Genomic DNA, 21,845 nt, shown 5'->3' on the forward strand with positions numbered 1-21,845 from the left:
TCAACCCCTAATATGTGTTGCAGGTGGGGTGGCTTTGTGTCTGATGATGTTGCAGTGGCCGATGGTGTCGTAGTCAGCTTCAGCTGTCAATTGGACAGGTCCCTGAATAGACAAAGGAGAGTGGACATCAGCAGTAGAATCATCTCCATCATTGTTCTGTGGGGCATTTCCTTAATTGACCATTGTGACAGGGCCCAGCCCACTGTGGATGGTCAGAAAATCATGTGGTCCTGGGTGTATAAGAAAGAAAGTTGAACAAGCCAATGGGAACAATCCAGCAGGCTGTGTTCCTCTGTGGTCTCTAACTGAGCTCCTGCCCTGGCTTCCCTTGATGATGGAAGATTGTAAGCTTCAAGCAGAAATAAATGCTTTCCTCTCAAACTTGGTTAGGTGCATGTTTTATCAAATCAGCAGCATGTGAATTAGGCCAGGTGAACCCTGGGTACAATTACACCAGAGCACTTTCTCTCAACCAATTGGAAATGGGAAGTCTGTGCTCACAGTAGTACAAAGTGGTTGTGACATCAGGCAGCACTGGAAAAGCTTGAAAAAGCCTTCCACTGACCCTGTCTGAGGTCTCTCTGGAAGGCTTGGTCAGTGTCAGTCCAGGGATCATTGCTGACTCTCACATGCATACCCCAGGACCAATATGTATTGTAAAATATATCCATTAAGAAGTTGCCAGAAGCTTCCTGGCACCCCTTGCTAACTAGTCAGCCTCCTGCTGGCTCTGCCCAGCCTGACTAAGTGCAGGGTGTCTGGTGCAGCACCTTGGAGCTACTGAAGTGGCAGTGGCAGACATAGAGGTGGAGGCAGCTGCAGCAGCAGAGGCAGACAGCAGAGACAATTCCTGCTCCCTGCTTATGTTCTCTTCCCTTCACCTGAACTCTCACACATGGCTGGGCCAGAGATCTCCATGGAAAGCCTGCAGTACACAGGATCACATCTCGCAACCACGTGGGGTTTGAACAATGATACAACTGCAGGAATAGATACCGCAGGAAGGTGAGCCCCTACACTCAACAATCTTCCCCCCTCCCCCCGCATTTTACTTAATTCTGGAGACAAGCAAACTGTCCTTTCCTGCTGTGCTTTCAGTCAGCACCATCAAGTAGATTTGAACAAGCTGAAGGGTAACTGAAGCCTCATGGTCAGAGTTTCTCTCTGGTGTTGGCTAAAGGTCCCTCTGGCTCCTGGCTAAATCCAGACAGCCTGCAATGTGCTTTGGCAAATACTCTATCTAACATTTCTTTAAAACAAAAAGAAAACTTGGTAAAGCAGCAGCCACTTAAAAGCCACAGGGCTGATGACAGTTCTTCAATCTGTGGGAAGGCTTAGCACTTCTGTGGAATCCCCCAAAGCTAATAGGCCAAGGGAACACTTCCATTGGACAAAGTGTTTCTCCTCTTTTTTTGTCATGGATATCTCATCAATACATAAGAAATCCCCCCAGGCCAGGGAGATATGTGACCTACTGAAATACCATGGAATAAATATAGTCCAAAAAACAAGCCCCCTTGTTTTGGGCGGAAGTCTTTCAGATAGCACCATGCATAGCCAGTGACAATATTTATAGTCCAGACTCATGGATATGAGTAGATTCTATCATCAAAAACAGAGATATCCAAGAAGGAAAAACACACTCCTGTAATTTTTTTTGCTAATCTTAGCCACAATTCGGCAATGCATCCGGCCATCTAAAATAGAACAGGCTGATAGCAACACAGCTCCTGAGCCTCCTCAGTCAGAGGAGCCCAAAGACCCAGGTCCTAAAAATCACCCTATTTCAGATCTCACAGCTGTTACACAACCAGAAGGTTCCTACCCAAAACTAACCCTTAAAAGTGATAATAAACCATTCAAGTGTCCTATTGATACTGAAGAGGTCAGATCAGGAATTTTGGGAAGGTCTGGGACACTTGCTCCTGAAGGAAGAGGCTAACTAACATCCCAAAGACCACAGGATGGGGAACCAACCTGCAGTCTGGGACACATTCCACAGGATGGACTTTGTGTCATCCACAGACAAGGGAAGTCCTTTCTACCTCATTTCCTAAGGACCAATCAGTTTTAAAAATCACACGGTTCTGCCGATCACATTGTGCCTAATGGCTGCAGCCCTAAAGACTATACAAAAGCTCTCTGAATCAGCAGCATGGGGTATCTCTACCTCTCCTTTGTGTTCAGGATGACCCCAAAGCATTGGAACAGTAAATTCCTACTGCTTTTTGCATCAATTATCAGCTCTGTGTGGTTCACTCAGGAGGTCTCTGGTAAGCTAAGGCTTGGCAAAGTCTTTCAATACTGAAGCAGACAAGACAATTTTAAGACAGCAAGAGCTCCTATGTGACTCGCAACTGATCCCTGGGCCCCAGCTCCTAGGCATAGGAGATAGATTCTCCAGACAAATTGACAACCATTATCTTGAAAAATATGAGCTCTGCCCTCCCTCTGTTGTGATGGATGCCCCCCAAATTATTCTCAAAAGGGTCTATATGGGAGCCACCTCAATATTTACTGATGGGGAAAGAGGGAAGTTTAAGAAGTAATATACTCCTTTCCTGACAATGAACCCCCCCCCCCCGTCCTCTGATTTAAAGAGCTGCCCCATCATTTTCCCCAACATAAAGAATTATATGCCATCTATCTAGCACTAAAAGAAGCCAAGGGCCCCCTTAACCTCCTTTAGGACAGTGTAAATGCTGTCAGTTTGCTCCCCTGGTTGACAAGGTCCTTTGTCAAAATGGACACCAACCCACTTTTTCTGTCTGCTCATACAGGTTTCCACCTTCCAACAGGAAAGAGCCTCCCTCATCTACATCCAACATGTCTACTCTCGAAGTTCCCTATCAGGTCCTATATCTGAGGAAAATGGACTTACTGGCCATAGCACATCAACAGGGACATTAGTGGCCTGCACTAATTGAGCAAGCAGATCAATTTCATTCACTCTCACACACAAATATAAAGAGGCTTCATGCCTGCTTCCCCCACATCTTGCTCAACTGCAAAGGATAGTAACAACATGCTCCTCTTCTGCATTCCTCATCACCACCCCAGCTTTACAAATGATCGGCACTATTATGGGTAATATTTAAAATGGTGGCACCCAATCTGGCTTGTCGTTCCCATGTTCCCAATTAGCCACCATGTTCCCAGTTAGGCAGGGACTGGGGGCTGAGTGGCTATGTGTTCTTGCTGTTGCAAGAACATCTTAGGCTGCAGGTTCTGGCTGCCAAAGACACCAGCCCTGCCACCCACAAGACACCCAAGTGGGAGATGGCTCTGTCAATCTACCATGCTGTCTCCACAAGGCTGGGCTGAGCCCAGACCACCCTGCCATCCACTCAGTACCTGGTAGAAATGAGACTCTAATGGTTGAAGGTTATCCAATAGCTTTATATATTTGGTAATGCTCAATTATCAAGATGCCCACACAATTGGAAGTGTTAATCAATTACTAACTTAGATATCAGTTGTTACCCAGGACTGCTCTCAATACTTGCGTGGCTCTCCATGGCTTCTACAACTCTCCCCCTTAGCTCCTCCTCTTCCTTCTCCTGCTGACTCCTCACTCTGCCTACCTCTCAAACAGCCCAATACTTTTATACAAATGCAGTGGGAAAATCTCCCACTACAGGGCACCAGTCCACAAGGCCTCAAATCCAATGCCTTATGGCAAATTGATGTCACCCATATTCCCCAATTCAGTAGACAGAAATATGTTTTTGTCATCAGATACATACTCACATTTCATATGAACTACAGATCAAACAGGTGAAAACTCAAAAAGGTTAGTTTACCATATGCTCTCCACCTTTGCCTTCACTGATATTCCTTAACAAATGAAAACTGATAATGGCCCTGCCTTCACTAGCTCTCAATCCAAAGCCTTCTGCACATGTTGGGAAATTGCCCATCATATGGGAATTCCCCACAACAGTCAGAGCCAAGGAATAATAGAAAGAACACATCAAACCCTAAAAGCCCAGCTCCTAAAACAAACGACAACCACCTACCTGCCTAATGTACAATTAATGATAGCTCTGACTACCCTAAACATATTTAACATCTACAAAAACTCCAAACACCCTGTTACCTCCCTCAATTGGCCCACAGCAAAATTGACTTCCACTATCCTTTGATGATGGCAAGATCCTTTGCATGGAATTTGGTGTCCCGGCCCACTCTGCCCCAAGCTTGGGGGCCAAAATGTCCAGGACTGCTCTGCTGCTCCGGTCTGGAGGTCAGGGTCTAGCAAGAGAGAGGAGTGGGGGAAGAAGGGGAAGAGACACGAAGAATGGAGACAAACCAGACTGTGTGACCAAGTCTCGTTTCTCGTTTATTGTCTCTTCTCTTATTGTCTCTCTCATTGTCTCCTTTATTGTCTCCTATTACAAGGAAATCCTGGGTATTTAAGCACAAGCAGGGGAACACAGCTGAAGACACTTTACCATGTGCACCATGCAGCTGGGGTCACTAAACAGCAAAACAAGATATGTGAGATAAACAAGATGTTTATCAGAGTGTAGTCAGCTGTTGTAAGCTGTTGAAAAACAAGTCTCTTGTCAGGGTATATAGCTCGAGATGGCTGCAAAGTTGATAGCTGCTTTCTGCTAAGTCACAATTTGGAAGGGACCAGACTCCTTCCTTACAACTGGGAGGGGTTTTGTTTGTGTTTCTCCACAGGGCCAGCCTAAGTCTATCTGGGTTCCTGACTGAAATATCCAACACCATTCCACCAACCAAAAAGATGGCCCACCTGTCCCTGGCAGAGAAGGGACAGAGGAAGAGAAGGAGGCAGAGGAGACACCACATCCAGAGGGACAGCAAGATCTCCTAGAAGGACATCCATGTCCTGATGATTGCTGCCCAGGCCATGTGCTCTTCACACGCCATCGTCTCCTATATTCTTATGGAGATAATTTTGGTCATTCTTCATGTTAACTCTGCTACTGGCTAGCCTCTCCATTGTTGCACGCGCCTCCCGTGTCCCCTTTTCACCCACGAGAGGCAGAATTTGGGTAGTTACCACAGCGAGGGTTTAATCTTGTACCAGCAGATGTGAAAGACGCGGAAGGGCCAAAGACAGGAAGAGGCACAGCTTAAATACACCCTAGAGTGACGTATTCACTTCTGATTGGCTGTTCACTCATCACCCAATATTACACCCTGGGATGGGCAGTGACTTTTGGCGCGCTTTTGCCATTTTGCACCTGCGCAGTTAATTGTTTACTAGTGGAGGACACGATGCCCGCGCCATCTTGGAATGGTGCATATATCACCGCTGACCATGACTTCCTACACTCCATAGTCTTCCTAATACCTACCACTGGAGATTGTATGCTAGGAAAATCTACAGGGGATACAACAAAGTTATCGGAACACAGGACTGCCCACTTGAAAGATGTTGAACCAAGGTTGAGATCCCGCTACACCCAGATTTCATCTCAACTACAACCAGCACTTTCCTCTGCTTTCCTTACTGAAACACAGAGGAATGTCTCCAGGAGGTCTCCACATCTAGAGGTTGTAGATATTGGAGCTGTAGAATGGAATCCACCTGTTGTGGTGATACCATGCTCGCCAACATTAAAACTCATTTTCAGCTTTCCAACACCAATTCATGGAATGAACGTAGGCAAACTGGAGTCATGGGTAAACGTTACACCAACGGCTATGCCCAGCATCCTGTAGCTGACCTGCACATCTCCTGTGAGCTTGTTCCTGCCTCCAAATTGGTCTTTACCCATGCTACTATTATCCAACAGGATAATCAGTCTCAGAAGGAATGCCGAGCTACCCTCTCGTGGCTACAGTGCATCAAATATGTATCTGACCTTCCTTTAACAACCTACCCCAATTCCTGACAATGCTTTTTCTGTGATTCTTTCTCCCAACCATTATTAGCACCTGTTTCCATTAGCATTTCCCTTCACAGCCTCCAAAAACTCCTACCCACAAGGAAAGCTCAGGGCATTCCTGTTTTTGACCTACCCTCCTCTTTGCTTTGTAGGGCCCTCCTCAAAACCCCATCTTACATGTACCCATGACAGCACCATCACCAAGTCAGTATGAGTTAACCCTCCTGCTCTCCTCTGGTCAAAGGCACTACAGGTACGTGTATTAACCTCCCTTTTTAAGGTTCCTGCATCCCTGTGAGAAATGTCTCTAGGTTTATCTCTACAAACCTGAAGAACTCGCCTTTCAGATGGGAGGAAACTGAAAGGAGAGAGAGATCTTCATCCCTCTAATCATTGAGCTGGTCCTTGCTGTGACAAGAACCCTTGGAGCAATCCTTATCCAAACACAACATGTGGCCAGTCACTTCCAAGACAAGCTTGACCAGACAATGCATTCCATGACAGACAGCCTTTAGTCTCTTCAATGCCAGATAACCTCTCTTGCAGAAGTTGTTCTCCAAAACTAGAGTGCCCTGGATTTACTGACTGCTGAACAGGGAGGAATTTGCATTTTGCTGGGAGAGGACTGTCAGTGAATATGGACTGGTGGAACAAGATATACAATGTGCAAAGAGCTACAGGGTAACCTCTCTATGGGGCCATGAAAGGATAGCTTGGGTTTTGGCAGAAGTGCTGGCTGGGAATAGCCCAGAGACCCAACAGGTATCCATTGCCGGTGAGGGACATGCATCTATTCTGTCATGCTCCCAGAATCCAGGCTCCTGATACATGTCGAAGACCTCCAAATGGTCTATGTCATTCAGTTACATAGGGCAATACAGCCCTCCCAAAGAGCACAGGTAGAGAGAGTGACTATAGGTCTCAGCCTCAAGAGATTTCCTTATTAATGAGATACCTAAAAGCTAGAGGATGTAGCTAATTAAGTATTCTTTCCCAGTTCCTCCCCCTCTCCCTCCCTATTTAAGTCAGGTGACCCTGAATTAAGTAAGAGTGTATCTGGACCATCTATCATCCACCATGTCAATAAAGCTCTTGGAATCATAGACTTCCTCATGTCTTTTGGGGCCTGCCATGGAAAACTGTGGAGAAGGTCTCAACTATCCAGCCATCGAGTCTAATCTCCCATGGAGAGCATCTCTGCGTTTTTCCCACAGAGGCCCGCATCTTCAAACAAGCTAGCTGACTCTGCCAAGCAAGTAACCAATTCCGCAGGGCATGGTTGGGGCCTCTCTCTCCCCCTAGTTTGGCTCAGAATGTGGGCTGGCCGCTTCTCATAGCACAGCACCCACGAGGTCTTCACCTCTGTTCTGCTGCACCCTCCTTCCCCAAGCACACTCTGGGAGCCCGAATGGAGACACCGGCCTCTGGATGCACTCGAGAGCCCTGTCCACCAACGGAACTTCAGACTGTGTTCACTCCCTGCCCAGGGGTGCCCTGGTGGCTTCTCATAGCCCAGTGCCCTCCTGGTACTGCATGGAAGGAAAACAGTTGAACTTCTTGCATGTGCTTCTGCTTCTCTACAGAGGACCACCTCCCTGAGGCACCCGCCCCAGGCAGAAGACACACGGGAACTACAACTCAACACAACAGAGATCCACGCCCATGCATGGAACATCCTTTTTTTCCCCTGCACTTCTGGGCACACTAAAATCCCAACATCCCTTCTCCTTGGTATTCTAACCACCCTGGATTCTTCCCCTCCTTGGCCCCATTCTAGACATTGGAACTTTCTTTTGGGGGGCCCTGTCTCATTCAGTTTCTAAAGCAGAAGATGAGTAGGATTGAAAAGGTAACTACCAATCAGGTCTTGGTCCAGTATCAAACTGTTGCCAACGTAGGAGACAGTAATTGACACCCCTCCCTTATAAAAAGAAAAGGGGGAGTTGTGGGGCTGAAAAAGATAGCCAGTTCCTGGTTGAGCTAAGGCTGTAAACCCCAGAGTCCCTCAAAGGACAGTAAGAGTTTTGCCCGTTCCTGGGCACCAGGCCCCTATCAGATAGCTACAGGCCTCACTCCATTCCCGCCCCCTACCACCACCACATCCCAATAGAAAGATTCAAGACCACAAGTGACATATCTTTCCTTGGTTTAGCCTTGGTAGTTTGTATCAATAAAATCCATTTCTTTAGATTTTCCCAATACAATTTGGCAGGTTTTTAAGGTGTATCTTTATGATCTTTCTAATATTGTTGGCATTGATAATCCAAAAGATGGGATGAGAAAAATACCTACCCAAATCATCATGGCCAAATTGATTAAAGCAAGCAATTAACTAAACCAAGCTCTTTATTTGTGTATACAACCAGCCTTTCCCTAAGATGGGGTTCCATATGTCAGCATCAGACATGAAAAAGACAAGACCTATATAGTTCATGGGAATTTCCAAATAAGGGATTTGGTGGGCAAAATAGGCATGGTTACAGGCAGCATGGCTTCCAATTCCTTCACAATAAATGCTTAGATTCTCACTTAGTTTTGGGCCTAAATCTTGTATCCTGGCTCTCTAGTCCCATAAAATTTAAGAGACAACTCAGTCTTGCCTCTAAGCATACTTGTGTATGCCAGTGTTTTTAATACCTCCTATATGACATTTTATCAATTGAGTGAATCCACACAACCCCTGGTCTGGACTCCAGACTCCAGAATCCACACATCCAGTGGTCAACACTGGGATTTGTGAAGGTCCATCCACTGATGTACACTCACCATGAAAACCCAAACTCACCCACAAAGGTTTAAATAGCCTTTGTTTCCCCTCAACTAAATGAGATGTCTGTCTCACTGAAGTCTGGTTTCGAAGAGTGTTTTCCAAGCACCTAATGCTTCTGCTTTTGGTCTCTCTCTTCCTCTCCTCCCCCATCACATCCCACCTCTCTCGCTCTCTCTCTTTCTCTCTCTCTCTCTCTCTCTCTCTCTCTCTCTCTCTCTCTCTTTCTCTCTGCTTGTGTTTCTCTCTCACACACACATACACACACAGGCCTATAATCAGCCATTCTTGCCACATTACAGGTTGGGGAGGGGCAGAGTGGGAACAGCACATATTCTCTGACTCAGGAGTGGAGAGCAGATGATACACTGGAGACAGGAGCTCCTGGGACACTGCCAGTGACAGACAGTCCAGGGCTCTGGCTGGATCATCACAGTGATTTCAGGTATAGGAAGAAGGAATGTCTTCTGTTGGTCTGGTCAGAGAGTCTAATGGGGGTAGAGACACAAGAAATGATGTGGAAAGGTCAGTTAGATAACTTTTTAGAAAGAATGTTAAGGTATAAGTATGGGGCCATGTTGAATCCAATCTGTTCTACAGAAGTCCGTGTGAAGGCCTGGAGTGTAGGTCTGTACACAAGTCTAGAGAAGTTCAGGACCAAGATTCCAATTGAAGATCAACTGGGGATTTGGTGATGGGTATGTAGATAGAAGTAGAAGTTCATTGCTCTTAGCAAAGGAAGCATTCAGAGGATGGTGGCAGTGGTGCTAAGAGCAGGGAAGGGGATAGTCTACTTAGCAAGACTGGACTCATCTCTCAGACTGAGATGGCTGTCACAAAGACAGATGAGGTTAAGTCATGTTTATGGGTTAGAACTGTGTTTTTCAAGGGACCAAGGCTGCCAAGAGACACTGACCATGGGATGGCTATGGAATCAGAACAATAAAAATGGTTGGTGACAGTGGATCAGGTGTCAGGGATGCAGGTGACTGTGATGCAGGTAACAGTGAGGCAGGTGACTGTGATGCAGGTGACAGTGAGGCAGGTGACAATGAGTCGAGTGACTGTGAGGCTAGTGACAGTGAGGCAGGTGACAGTGACTATGATGTAGGTGACTATGATTCAGGTGACTGTGATCAGGTGACAGTGAGAAAAGTGACAGGCAGGTGACAGTGAGGCAGGTGATGGTGAGGCAGGTGACAGTGAGCTAAGGAGGAGAGATATAGGAGCCATGGATGACCATGCTTGTATCAAGAGCAGTCCTGGGTAACAACTTATATCAAGGTTAGATATTGGGTTACAACTCTAATTGTACAGGCATCTTGTTTATTGAGCATTTTTAATTATATAAAGCCTTTCAATAAAATTATGTGTCTCATTTCTACCGGGTACCACGTGGTTGGCAGGATGGTCCGTGCTCAGCCAGCCTTGTGGAGACAGCGTGGAAGATTGGCAGAGCCATCTCTTACACTGGCATCTTGTGGGTGCCAGGTCGGGTACTTCTGTCCCACCTGAGCCTGCGGTCTGAGCAAAGCAGTGGTGAAAACATGCCGCAGCTTGTGGCCTCAGGCCTTGTCTAGTTGGGAAGATGGCAGATAACTAAGAACAAGCCAAATCGGGTGCTGAGTTAAATAAGTCCCGCAACACATTCTAATCCTATAAATTAACCTGGCTTCCTCCCAATGAATATCCCTGAGATACTTATGTTTTACTATTGATCTGGCTGTCTCTGCTTCAAGTGTTTTCCCATGGTGACTCCTTAAAACCCTCTCCTGGTGACTGAATTTACTCTTTTTCTTCTCTCCTCAACACCCCTGGATGGTGGAAGAGTAGTCCTGTTTTCTCTTCTGCCCAGCCATTGGATGATTTTTTTAACAAATCAGAGAATAAATGGGGAGTAATGTTTATACAACATTGAAACAGAAGACACTTAGAATAAGCATTACAATACCAGGTCTGGATTAAAACCAGATATAGGAGTAGAGAAATCAGCACTTGAATAACACAGGGTCAGCATTATAGAGTACACAAAACCGTTATGTCTTCAGGCTTTGATGGGTGAGATATTAATAGATCACTTGTGCAATAGACTTGGCAAAGACCTAGGTACCTGCTGTAAGTAGATATAGCTGACTGAGGTTGACACTAAGAATAAGGCAAAGCTTCCCCCAAGTACTGTGAGCCAGAACAGAATGGCCTCCATGGCTCCATGCCCTGAGTACTCAGATGCCTTTGCTGTAAGCCATGGGGTAGCTATTAGAGTTGATCTACAGAGTGATGTTCTTGAAGGGCTGTAAATTGATATTTCCCAGACAAAGAGAAAAAAGCAAGCCTGAGTCTGTTTGGGAATAGAGGAAGCAGATTGGGAATGAGTGTAAGTCATGGAGTAGAGTGGGGTCTTCAGGGCAGACCGAGTGCTTAAGATGGCATTTGTCTGCTCATGTGACTTCCTGGATGTAGACAACAGAATGACCAATAGAAAAAAGAGCAGGGCAGCCTCTCACCAGCCTCATAGTCTCCAGTGAAGTAAGGCATGGATGGGGTGGGGACAGGTACCTGCTTTGGGACATTTTGTATAGACTATGGGTAGAAAGCTGATGGACACGGATATTTTTCCTCTTGCGAAAGCAGTGTGACCTTTGAGGGTGTGTCTGTGCACTTCTCCTGGAGGCTTCTGAATGAGAGATAGAGAATCAGTACCAGGATGTGATATTGGAGCACTCAGCCCTGACAGCCCACGTTGCTTCTCCTGCCTCCTGGGATGGGCTTTTTCCCTTTTTCCAGGACTTACTCTGCTTCCCTGGCTCATCCATAGACTCTACTTCCTTCTTGGTTTACCAGCATAGGTGCTGTGGGTTGTGGGCATCCTGAGCACCTGTCTTTATCATCATGCAGCCCCTCAACCTAGGACTCGGAGCCTGCCAGTGAATGAAGCAGGACAGCAGTCTTCCCACAAGCCAGAGATCCTACCAGGCAAAGTTTCATTCTGGCAGGAACACAGCCTGGAATTTTCTTTCTGCCCCATGCTGCCAAGTTCCTCCCATGGATATTTTTCTCTTACCTGGTTTCAGAAACCATTAAACTATCCCTCTTTCTCTCTCTTCAGTATGTCCTATGCAAGCATTCTATTATTGAGCTGCACCCCAACCTTTTAAGCTCCTTTGTCATTAATACTTTCTTATCCTATGCACTGTTGGAGTGGGAAAAGGTAATCTTTTGCTGCTGCATTGTCTTCTGAATAGGACTTACACCTTCCATGAATCACCTACTTGTCCAGCTGGAGCTAAAGGAACAAGCATGGGTGACTGACATGGTAGATGTGACACTAGGAGACAAGTGCCTGCAAGGAAAGAGTCAGGGGTGGCTCCATGTCAGGGCTGGGTTGTGATTGGTACTAGGAACCTCCCCACTGCCCACTAGTGTGTTCTTTCCAAGGACAGGGTCATGACTTAATCTGTTCCTTCATCTCCCATTAGGCACTTTTTGTCATCTTGCACTTCCATCTCTGGCTTTTGGCTTTTGTTTGGTTTCTGACTCCAGGACAAGGAAATGAGGTGCATAGTTTACATATCAAATTAGACCTGTTCCCCAGGTTCTCCCAGCATCACTTCCTGGCATGCCCTGCCCCCAATCCTAAAGTTTCCAGATGTGCTGCCCTTCCCCAGAGGCTTCTCCCTATATAACCCAGACAGTTTGATCTCCTCCTTCCTGCTTCTCTCTTTTTCTTCTCAATCTCTTCTCTCTCTGCACACGCAAGAGCTCTTTATCTTTCTCTCCTGCTCCCTCTCCATGGTGACTTCCCTGTCCTCAGTCCATGGGTCCAGTGAACTTGCTTGAGAGCAGCTTCCCAATAAACCTGCTTTTAATATAGTCTAATGTGGCTTGAATGGGCTGATTTCACTGGCAGAGAAATAACTTATCAGCTTGGGCTAATCAAACGTCTCTGGCTCACTCCTTTCCATCACTCCCTCATTTGCAATGGGACCATTGTAAACAAAGCTGCTCTGAGCATTGACCTGTTCCACTCTTCTGTGTGTCAACATCCAGGCATCAAAGGCCTGCATGTCTCATTTCTACAGGTGAGACTTTACTTCTAGACATGACGGCACAGGAAGAACATAGTATTTGCAAGACCCAAGAGAAGGCAAACGTGCCAGCCACACAGATCTGTGTGAGGCAGATCAGTGTTCATCAGGAGACAGAAAGATATGAGGAGGCCTTACCCTTTGCTTGGGGATTTCATGGGCACAGCAAACTGTCCTAGCATTTCCTGGTTTGGAAAATCCCAACAGATTTCAGATTCAGGACCATGCCTGGTCTTGAGATGGTATTTTGGAAAAATAGTAGGGTGCATGTAAAAAGTTAGAGATGGTCTGTTTGCTAAGGAGTCACTGGTTTGCCTGTGAGAGCTTTGTCCTTGGGGAGGTCATTTGGTCTTCCTAAGGACCAGCCAGCCTTCCTTAGGAAGCCTTAGGTGGTGTCATTTCACATCAGGAAACAGATAAATAGAGTAAAGTCTCCATGCTTGTCAATCTTACACAGTGAGCAATGTTTCCTGTTTGTATGACGTTCAGTCCGTCAGCTTGCCCACCAGCACTTGCTCTGTTCAACTTGTCCTCTCAATCTTTGCTACTATCATACAGGATAAGTCTTGTGCTATTATGCTGTATGTCCGTTGTAACTAATGGAGTTCATCATTTTTCATTAGACTGCTTGCCATTTCTCTCCCTATTAGCCGTGTGGCTCCTGTTGTGTGTTTGAGTGTATGAGGGAGAGCGGGCATGCACATACCACAGTGTGCGCATGATCAGAGGACAACCCTCATCCATGGTTTAGGACAGGTCTCTGGCAGTTTGACTTTGTGGACTGCCAGGCTAACTGGTCTATGAGCTTCTGGGAATTCACCTGTCTTTATGCACCACTCAGCAGGATCACTAGGACTACAGACACAAGTTACCAAGTCTGGCTTTACATGGGTCCTGGGAGTTGAACTCAGGTCCCCAATAACACACAGGAGCACTCTACCCATTGAACCTTCTTTTTCCTTTCATTGAACATGTACTCCTAGCTCTTTCCCTATTAAAGTGTTTTTTTCTTATTAAGTTTTGGGTTTATTTTAAAGAATTATTGATTTCATGGATATGAGTACACTGTTGCTGTCTTCAGACACACCAGACAAGGGCATCACTATAGTAGTGATATTTAATAAATGGCACCTGGTCCAGATTTTTCACAGGTAGACACAATGTTCCTGTTGCTCCTCAGCTCTGACTGGGGCTCCAGCTAGCTGTATGCCCAGACCTTGACACCCAAGAGATGCCAGTGTGGGGGATTGCTCTGCCAATCCATCATGCTGCATCCACAAAGATCGTTGAATCCCAGACAATCTCTCCCATCATCACAGTACCCGGTAGAAGTGAGACTCTTAAAGCTTAATGGTAATCTAAAAGATGTATGTATTTAGAAATGCTCAATCAACAAGATGCCCACACAATTAGAGTTGTTACCCAATATCTAATCTTTTGATAGAAGTTGCTACCCAGGACAGCTTTCAACTCATTGGTGGTTCTTCATGGTGATACTCTCCTTATTTTCCCCTTTCCTCTATTTTTCCCCTTTATTTTTCTTCCCTTCCCTTCCTCTCTTTCTCTCCTCTCTTCACCGCCTCTTCTGCTGCCTATACACCAAGCTCCACTGCGAATACAATATAGCAGAATAAATATCCTGCTACATATCACCCTTTCTGTTACAATAAAAGACAAAAAAAAAATTTCCTCAACATATAAGAGCACAACTATTACCAATTTTGATAATAATGTACATGACAGACCTAATACCCAGTCCAATATTGTCAATAAAAAGACCATTGTCATCTATCTTGATTTAAAGACTTTAGTTCTGTACCTGGCTTGTGTCTTGGCTTTACAATGAATGCCATCTGAAAACCATCCTCTCAAATCTCTCCTCTCAAACTAAACAGCCTGGGTTGGCTATAAGAGTATAAGTCTTCAACCCCATCAGAAATCCAGAATGACTGAATTAACTGAAGATATGGGAAGCACAAAGTATAGCTTCCAAAACATTGCCAACTATGTAGACTGCTGATTACCTGGACAGTCACTATACTTCAAAATTTTGGAGCATCTGGTCTTCAGCTTTCTGGCCCAGGATCATTTGACAGACCTAGTAATGCAGAATTTTTAAGGACTGATCACTCTGTCTTGGCAGATATAATCAGGCAACTATTCTGCAAGTGTGTACTATATCTGAACAGTATTGTCTGTAGATGAAAAGAGGCAATTTTTCCTACTGGTTATATCACCACAATTGGAGTAACTCCAAAGATGCACAATTTCTTCTTATAATCCAAGACAGGGAAGCTGTCAGGAGCAGACAGTTCTCTAATCAAATGATCTTTAATAAAAAAAAATGTTTGTACTGTCAATTCTGTGGACTTCTGATATTTTTGAAAAACAACTATCTATGTAAAGCATTCTGGACTGTTGTCTGTTAATTACTCTTAGCTATATCTAATTAAAATCTAGAAAACACCCTAACAATAAACTCAGAGCCATAAGTTTGTTATAGGCCCTTAACATACATTGCTTAATCATCTGAAAGCTGTTAAAAAAAAAAAAACAGTTAACGAAGGACTGGGTCTAAGCCTTGTACCCACACATTTTTAATTAATAGCAGAAATTATACCAATGAAACTCTTGTATTTGCATCAAAATAAATCTTGTACTCTCTAGGAAATTATAACTTCAGCTTAGTAACAATTATACAGATTTCTACCAATATCCATAGCTATACAATCAATTCTAGCTATTCTTTTCTGTTCCAATACAACTATTTATTTTCCCTAGAAAGACAGCCTTATATTAACCACCTCAGTTCCCAAGTCCAGGGAATTGGGTCACCAAATCTTCATTATATTCTTCAAGCTGAATTTGGGTATTGAGATAGTAGAAGAGGGGAAAGGGGAAGGGTAAATAGGGGAGTTAGTTGGCCTAAGAAGGTCACACAGGTGATTGATAAGCCTCTGATGTCTGTGTCTTAACTGGATCCAGCTGGAAGTCTAGGACATCACGATTTCAAGCAGGTCAGTTAAGCATGTTCTGAAGAGGAGATTCATTCACCAGGGTTGTATATTATGTAATATACAAATCTCAAAACAAATTTGTCTCATCAAGGAAATTTTTTGTTTGATTCTCTGGAATCTAGTCTTCTGGAAGCCTACCTCTTTTGTCTTGTCCATATAACTCTGGAAGGTATAACTACCTTAATGACCTCTTCTGAAAACACACAGACAAAATCTTTTTCCAAAATCAGCATTTCCTTGGGCCAGTAACCAGAAAAACCTTTATCTTGACCTTTTTTTCCAGAGGAAAAATATAACTACACAACTCAGAATCACACCCAGTTTGAAAGTTAAAGCAATCTAAAATAAATGAAGTAACTAAAGTACTGCAGATGCCTATTTTTCAGGCCTTTTCTATTTTGAAAAGCAGGAAATAAACCCAGAATTCCTGTGGGGCCCACATTAGACAGAACCTGAGTATCCTGTGAGGCAATATAACTTCAAACCATCTTAATACACCTGATCTACACTTTCTCTTTGGCTCTCAACCTAGAGCAACTTTTTATTTATACCATTTATCTTTTTGTCTCTCTGTCTAAAGCAGCCTTCTAGTTATTTATTTATCTCTAGACCTCTCTATAGGAGTCATAGAAACATTTTATTATCTGGATAAAGCAGGAAATGATTATCATTGTACTCTGTACTTGGAGTCAGTGACAATTTTCCCTATCTTAGTTCAAAACCCCTGGATAGATTCCCCACATGATTTGGACAAATCTACTTAAAAATTCTTTCCTAAAAGCAAATAAATCCTATATTGTAAATTCACATTTATATCAGTAACTGCTCCAAAACAATGGCTTATTTATTTGGCTCTCTTCTCAGAGCAGCCTGCAATTTCTCTCAGCAAGAGATCTGCCTGCAAGCCGTTTCTTTGTTCAGTTTCCATGCTGGAGTCAGGACTTGAATCAGTGCTACTCACTCACTCAATTTAAAAAAAAAAAAATACAACTTTAACTCTCAGGTGAAAAGTCTTAAATTTCTAGTGAATTTTTTCCCTGAGTTGGTGCACCACTTGTTGGGGTGATATTTACAAAACTGCACCTGTTCCCAGACTGTTCCCAGGTATCCACCAGGTTCCCACTGCTCCTTAGCTCTGACTGGGGCTTTGGCTAGCTGGATGCACAGCTCCTGGCACTCACAAGAGGCCAGTGTGTGGGATGAGTCTGCCAATCCACCACACTGCGTCCACAAAGCTGGGCTGAACCCCGGACAATATCGACCATCCTCACAGTAGCTGGTAGAAATGAGACTCTTAAAGCTTAATGGTTAGCTAAAGGATTTATGTATTTAGAAATGCTCAAACAACAAGATGACCACAAATCAGAGTTGTTACCCAACATCTAACCTTTTGATAGAAGTTGCTGCCCAGGACAGCTTCCAATCCATTGGTGGTTCTCCATGGCTGATAACCTCCTTCTTCTAATCCCCTTTCTCTTTTTCTCCCCACCCCTTTGCCTCTTTCTCTCCCAGCTCCACACCTCTTCTACAGCCTAATCAAAAAGCTCCACTGCAAATACAATGTAGCAGAATAAGCATCCTGCTACACATCACAGATAATTGTGAGACACCATGTGCTTGTCGGGAATTGTCCTCAAATTTTCTGGAGAGCAGCCATCTCTTAACTGCTAAGCAATCTCTCCAGCCCCTTGGTTTTGTTTTTGACACAGGATGTCTCTACATAGACCTGGCTGTCTTGAAACTTGCTAAATCAACCAGACTGTGGCAAATGTCACTTTCACTAGCAAACCAAGAGAATCTCAGAAGCACCCATGTGATCCCTGAGTTACTCCACTGTTATAACTGGACATAAGGAACCCACAGTCTTTTGATAAAGCCTGGAGCCAACACATGAGGTGAGTGTCTGTGCACCCTCTTTGTCCTGTCAGCCTGGTGAAGCCTGTGGCTGCTTACATGCTATTTGCCCCAGTCTCAACAGTATCATACAACTCCTGTAAACGGAGCTTGTAGGATCACACTTATAATCCCAGCACAGGGGAGGAAGACACACATGTATCTCTGTGAGTTCCAAGGCCACTCTCTGTGGGTTCTGATCTACAGATCAGAAGGATGCAGTGGCTCTCCTATCATCACCTGGCTAGTCAGAGGCAATCACTCAGGTCTGAGTGACCACACAAGTCATGTTTCTTACTGTTTCCTGGATCCTCAGAAGACCTCACAAGATTACCATTCAGCACAGAGATGGGGGCACAGAACAGAGCTGCAAGCATTTATTCAACTGAAAAATGAGGGCACAGGTGTCAGGAATCCAACTTCAGGAGAGAAAGAGGATAGGTCAGCAAGATAGCGCTTGGATCAGACAAGTTGCAAAGATGGGTTGCCTAAAACCCATTGACTTCTAATACAGCCAAATCTTGGGAAAGTCATTCTTAATTTTTGTTTCAAGTTCCTTGTCATAGTATGTCTCGAATTCTGGGCTGAGAAACCATTCCTCATCCACAGGAAAGAAAATCTCCTGCACTGAGTCAGTATATAGCAATAGACTCTGCCTCAAGGGAACTGGAGCCCACCAACAGCCTTCAGGAGGAAGCCTGAAAGCTGCCATAGTCAGTCAGGGGAGAATAGGAGAAGGCTCTGGAAGGCATGATGGGGGATTGGTCTAGAGAGAGACAAATGGTAGCTGAGTATGGGTTTTTGTGATGCCTCCCATAACTAAGGATGTCTCTCCAGGCACATTGGCTATATGTATGGTCATGTTAAAAATACATTCCCTGATGTTGGTGTGTTAGAAGAAATTCATTTTGGGGTAGCATTGTGGTTTAGAAGGACCTTACAGTCTAACTAAAAGTTTTTGGGGGACAAAACAGAGTTTCACTATTCAAAATATTCATCTCTGCAATCCAGATATGCTTGAAACAAGAGAAATCAGGAGACAGCTGTGGTGAACAACCACAGACACTATCTCACTGTGGGGTAGCATGTCAGACATGGAGAAAGGTTCTGGCTGTAGCTCAGAAGATGCCAGAAGAAGGGGAATCATCTGAGAAAGGGGAGTAGAGTGAAGGGAGGTTCCAAAGAAGGCACTGGGCAGTAGACAGAGTTTTCATGCAGCTTAGAGTAGAGCTGGGGGTACCATACATGTGCAGAGGTCAGACCGAGGAGTCCCCTGTTCCTACTAGGGGTGAGAACCCAAGGTTTACCCAGCATGTGGGAATTAATTGCAGGAATGTGCACGGAACGGGCTGGAAGTGTACCTAACATGCTGCATTGACATGTGCTAGGGAGGGCAAGAATTTGAGTTTTCAGTTGCTGGTCACCTGACATGTATTAATGATTGCATTGATCATTTGTACACGGCCTTGCACCATTTGCTGCATAAGTTACTGGAGGTAGGGAAGACATTACCATATATTCCACATCTTCAATTTTAGCTTCTAATCCTGCCTCCTGGTAGCAGTCCTGGAGTTTTTCAAAGGCGTCCTTTTCCTCTTCAGTAGGATCAAAAGGAGAAATTTCGGCCTCCAACCACACACTGCTTCCAGAGACAATACTTGAATAGGTACCAACTAAAGGAGTGCATGCTTCCACTGCAAACACAAACAGAAATACATCTTTAAAAGTCCACAGGCTGGGAAATGGAGAGATGGCTCAGTGGTTAAGATCCAGAGGTTCTGACTTCAATTCCCAACAACGACATTGTGCCTCATATCATCTTTAAGGGTCTCTGCTCCCTTCTTCTGGTGTGTCTTAAGAGAGCCACAATGTACTCGTGTATGTAAAAATGAATGGCTACATCATTGAAGAGAGAGAAAGAGAGAGAGGGTGCTTAGGCTGACAGACTCAGAGGCTCGTGTTACCTTGCATCATCTATAAATGTCTTTTTTTTTTTTTCATTTTTCCATACAGAAACTTTATCCAGAAACAAGATTTAAATTTATTCCAACATTGAAAGCTAAAAAGAACTGGAAAAATTACAAAGCACAAAACATTTAAGTCAGCCTTTTTCTACCATTTGAATATACTCTACTTAGATTGGCAGACACATACTGAAGGAGACAGAAAATCTTAACTGACCTTGCCCACAGTCCCACCTCCCAAAGGCTGCAGCCTCCAAGATGTAACATGGATGTAACATGTAACACACAATTCTAGCAGAAAAAGATCCATGAGTGGACAGGCCTTCATATCTGACCTTTCAGAAAGCCACACACTTGTCTTGGCTTCAACTGTGTATCTACGGGCCCTTCATCATGAGTAGTATCACCAGCTCACCTCTGTCTCCCTGTCCTACCCACCTATTGTAACCCAGAGCAGAAAGCATCAACATTCCTCTGCAGATACTTGCCAGTGGCCTCCCGAGGACCCTTAGTTCTATCTCAGTGCCCCACTTAGAGATCTATATGGGACTGAGGTGGGGTGAGCAAGGGTCCCTCTCTCACTTGTCTGGAAGCCCAGCTCTCCAATCACCAGCAAGGCCAGCAGAAGAAGTGTCCCCTTCATGGTGGAGAGTGTAAATGCTCTTCTCAGAGCAGATCCTCTTCCTTATAAACCAGTGTAGCCATGAACCCAGCCAAACCCATCCCCAACCCTGCCTCCCAGGAGCTCCAAATACTTTTGGGCAAGAAACTAGCATCTGTGGATCCCCTTCCAACTTGCATAGAGGTGTGAATATGGAGGCACCTCCCAATCTGAAGAACAAACAGCCTGAAACAGCCTGATGTCACCAGTTTTTAGAGAGAAGAAACTGTTCTGTTTCTGTTTGCACCATAGCCATGAAGGGATTAGAGCTGCCCAGTATGAGCAGCCAAAGTGCTGAGCCAAATGTCCTGTTGTCCTGTCCCACTTGTCACCTCTGCTTCCTGGTCACAACCCTCACCTCTCCTTGTTCCAACTGTACAAGCTGCTGAGGCCTTTGGATTGGAAGGCTGAGGACATGGAGGCACCACCTCCCAATTGACTCTCAGCCAGGGTAGTCCCTGTCTGTTTGGCCATGTGGGTAACCTCGGGGGCTGGTGATGGTTTTGTACCACAAATTCTGCTTCAGTCCATAGTAGCTCATCCTGTTGTCATGCTCACTTTGTCCCCTCTCAGCTCTGTCAGTAAGCATGTCAGAAAAAGGTTTGAAACAGCAGAGTCCATATGGTGCGAACAGTGAGAAGTAGAGTGTGAGATTCACCCCTATACATGGACTCTCGGTTGTCCACAACTCCTCAGGCTACTGTGGACTGCCTGGCTGTAAACTACACTGCTCTACAGGCTACAGGCAGTGCCGTATGTAAGACAGTCTCAAGCAGGTCAACCTACTTACCCTAAGGAAGACATTTTAGCAAAAATGAGATTGTCAGCTGGGTGTTGCACTACTCATATCTCAAAGCTCTGAGTGGGAGTTTGGGGAATTGGTCAATTGATGTGGGTAGACTGACTTTCATGTGGCAATGTGGACTATGGTCATAGATGTGGTGAAAAGGGGACAATAGGCAGAGCACAACCATTCATGCCCCTCTGCTTCCTGATTGTAGCTGTGACCAACCACCTCCAGTGTCTGCACTGTGCCTAGCTCACCATAAAGGACTGTGTCTCTTCAAACTGTGAGCTGAACCTGTGCTTCTCACCTGGCATTTGTAATTAGTTATCTACAACAGTGGTAGAGAATTGTTTTAGCATGTACGAAGCCCTGGGGTTATTCCACAGTACCACACACATAAACAGGGACAGCCAAAGAGATGGATAAGTATGCAAAGTGTTTGTTTTGCAAACATAAAGGACTGGGTTCAGATCCCCAGGACCCCTGAGAGTGGTAGCATGCATGTCTTATCCCATGTGAGCTTCAGGTTCAGTAAGAGACCTTGTCTCACAAAATGAGGAGGATGGCTGTGGAGACTGCTCAGTGATTAAAGGTGCAATGAGTGAAGGTGAAGACCTGAGTTGTTGGGGCTGACTTTTAGCAGAAAGCAGCTATCAGCTTTGCAGCCATCTTGAGCCATATACCTTGACATGAGACTGGTATTACAGTAGCCTACAACAGCTGAGCACACTCTGATAACATCTTGCTTCAGATACCCAGGACTTTCCTTAGGTGTGTGAGATTAAAAGTGTGTAAGATTAAAGGTGT

General features: G+C 44.9%; 1 protein-coding gene across 1 annotated transcript; it reads right to left on the minus strand.

The window, feature by feature from the left end:
• On the minus strand, positions 1-20,234 carry LOC143439809 (secretoglobin family 2B member 2-like). Its single transcript, XM_076926402.1, has 3 exons — positions 20,173-20,234; positions 19,139-19,320; positions 1-102 (listed from the first exon to the last, which is right to left on the minus strand). Exons 1-3 carry the CDS (start codon positions 20,231-20,233, stop codon positions 1-3), a joined length of 345 nt encoding a protein of 114 aa, XP_076782517.1. The 5' UTR covers position 20,234.
• Between the last annotated feature and the right edge of the window lie 1,611 nt (positions 20,235-21,845).

The sequence above is a fragment of the Arvicanthis niloticus genome, chromosome 1 (assembly GCF_011762505.2).
Source record: "Arvicanthis niloticus isolate mArvNil1 chromosome 1, mArvNil1.pat.X, whole genome shotgun sequence".
NCBI lineage: Eukaryota > Metazoa > Chordata > Mammalia > Rodentia > Muridae > Arvicanthis > Arvicanthis niloticus.

What these genes read in the sequence shown, in the direction of transcription:
- LOC143439809 (XM_076926402.1), bottom strand. Translation starts at nt 20,233, where the DNA reads ATGAAGGGGACACTTCTTCTGCTGGCCTTGCTGGTGATTGGAGAGCTG. An exon ending in AGAGCTGGGCTTCCAGACAA is followed by an intron (nt 19,321 to 20,172) that starts GTGAGAGAGGGA and finishes TTGTGTTTGCAG; the next exon opens with TGGAAGCATGCACTCCTTTA. An exon ending in TTGAAGATGTGGAATATATG is followed by an intron (nt 103 to 19,138) that starts GTAATGTCTTCC and finishes TTGTCTATTCAG; the next exon opens with GGACCTGTCCAATTGACAGC.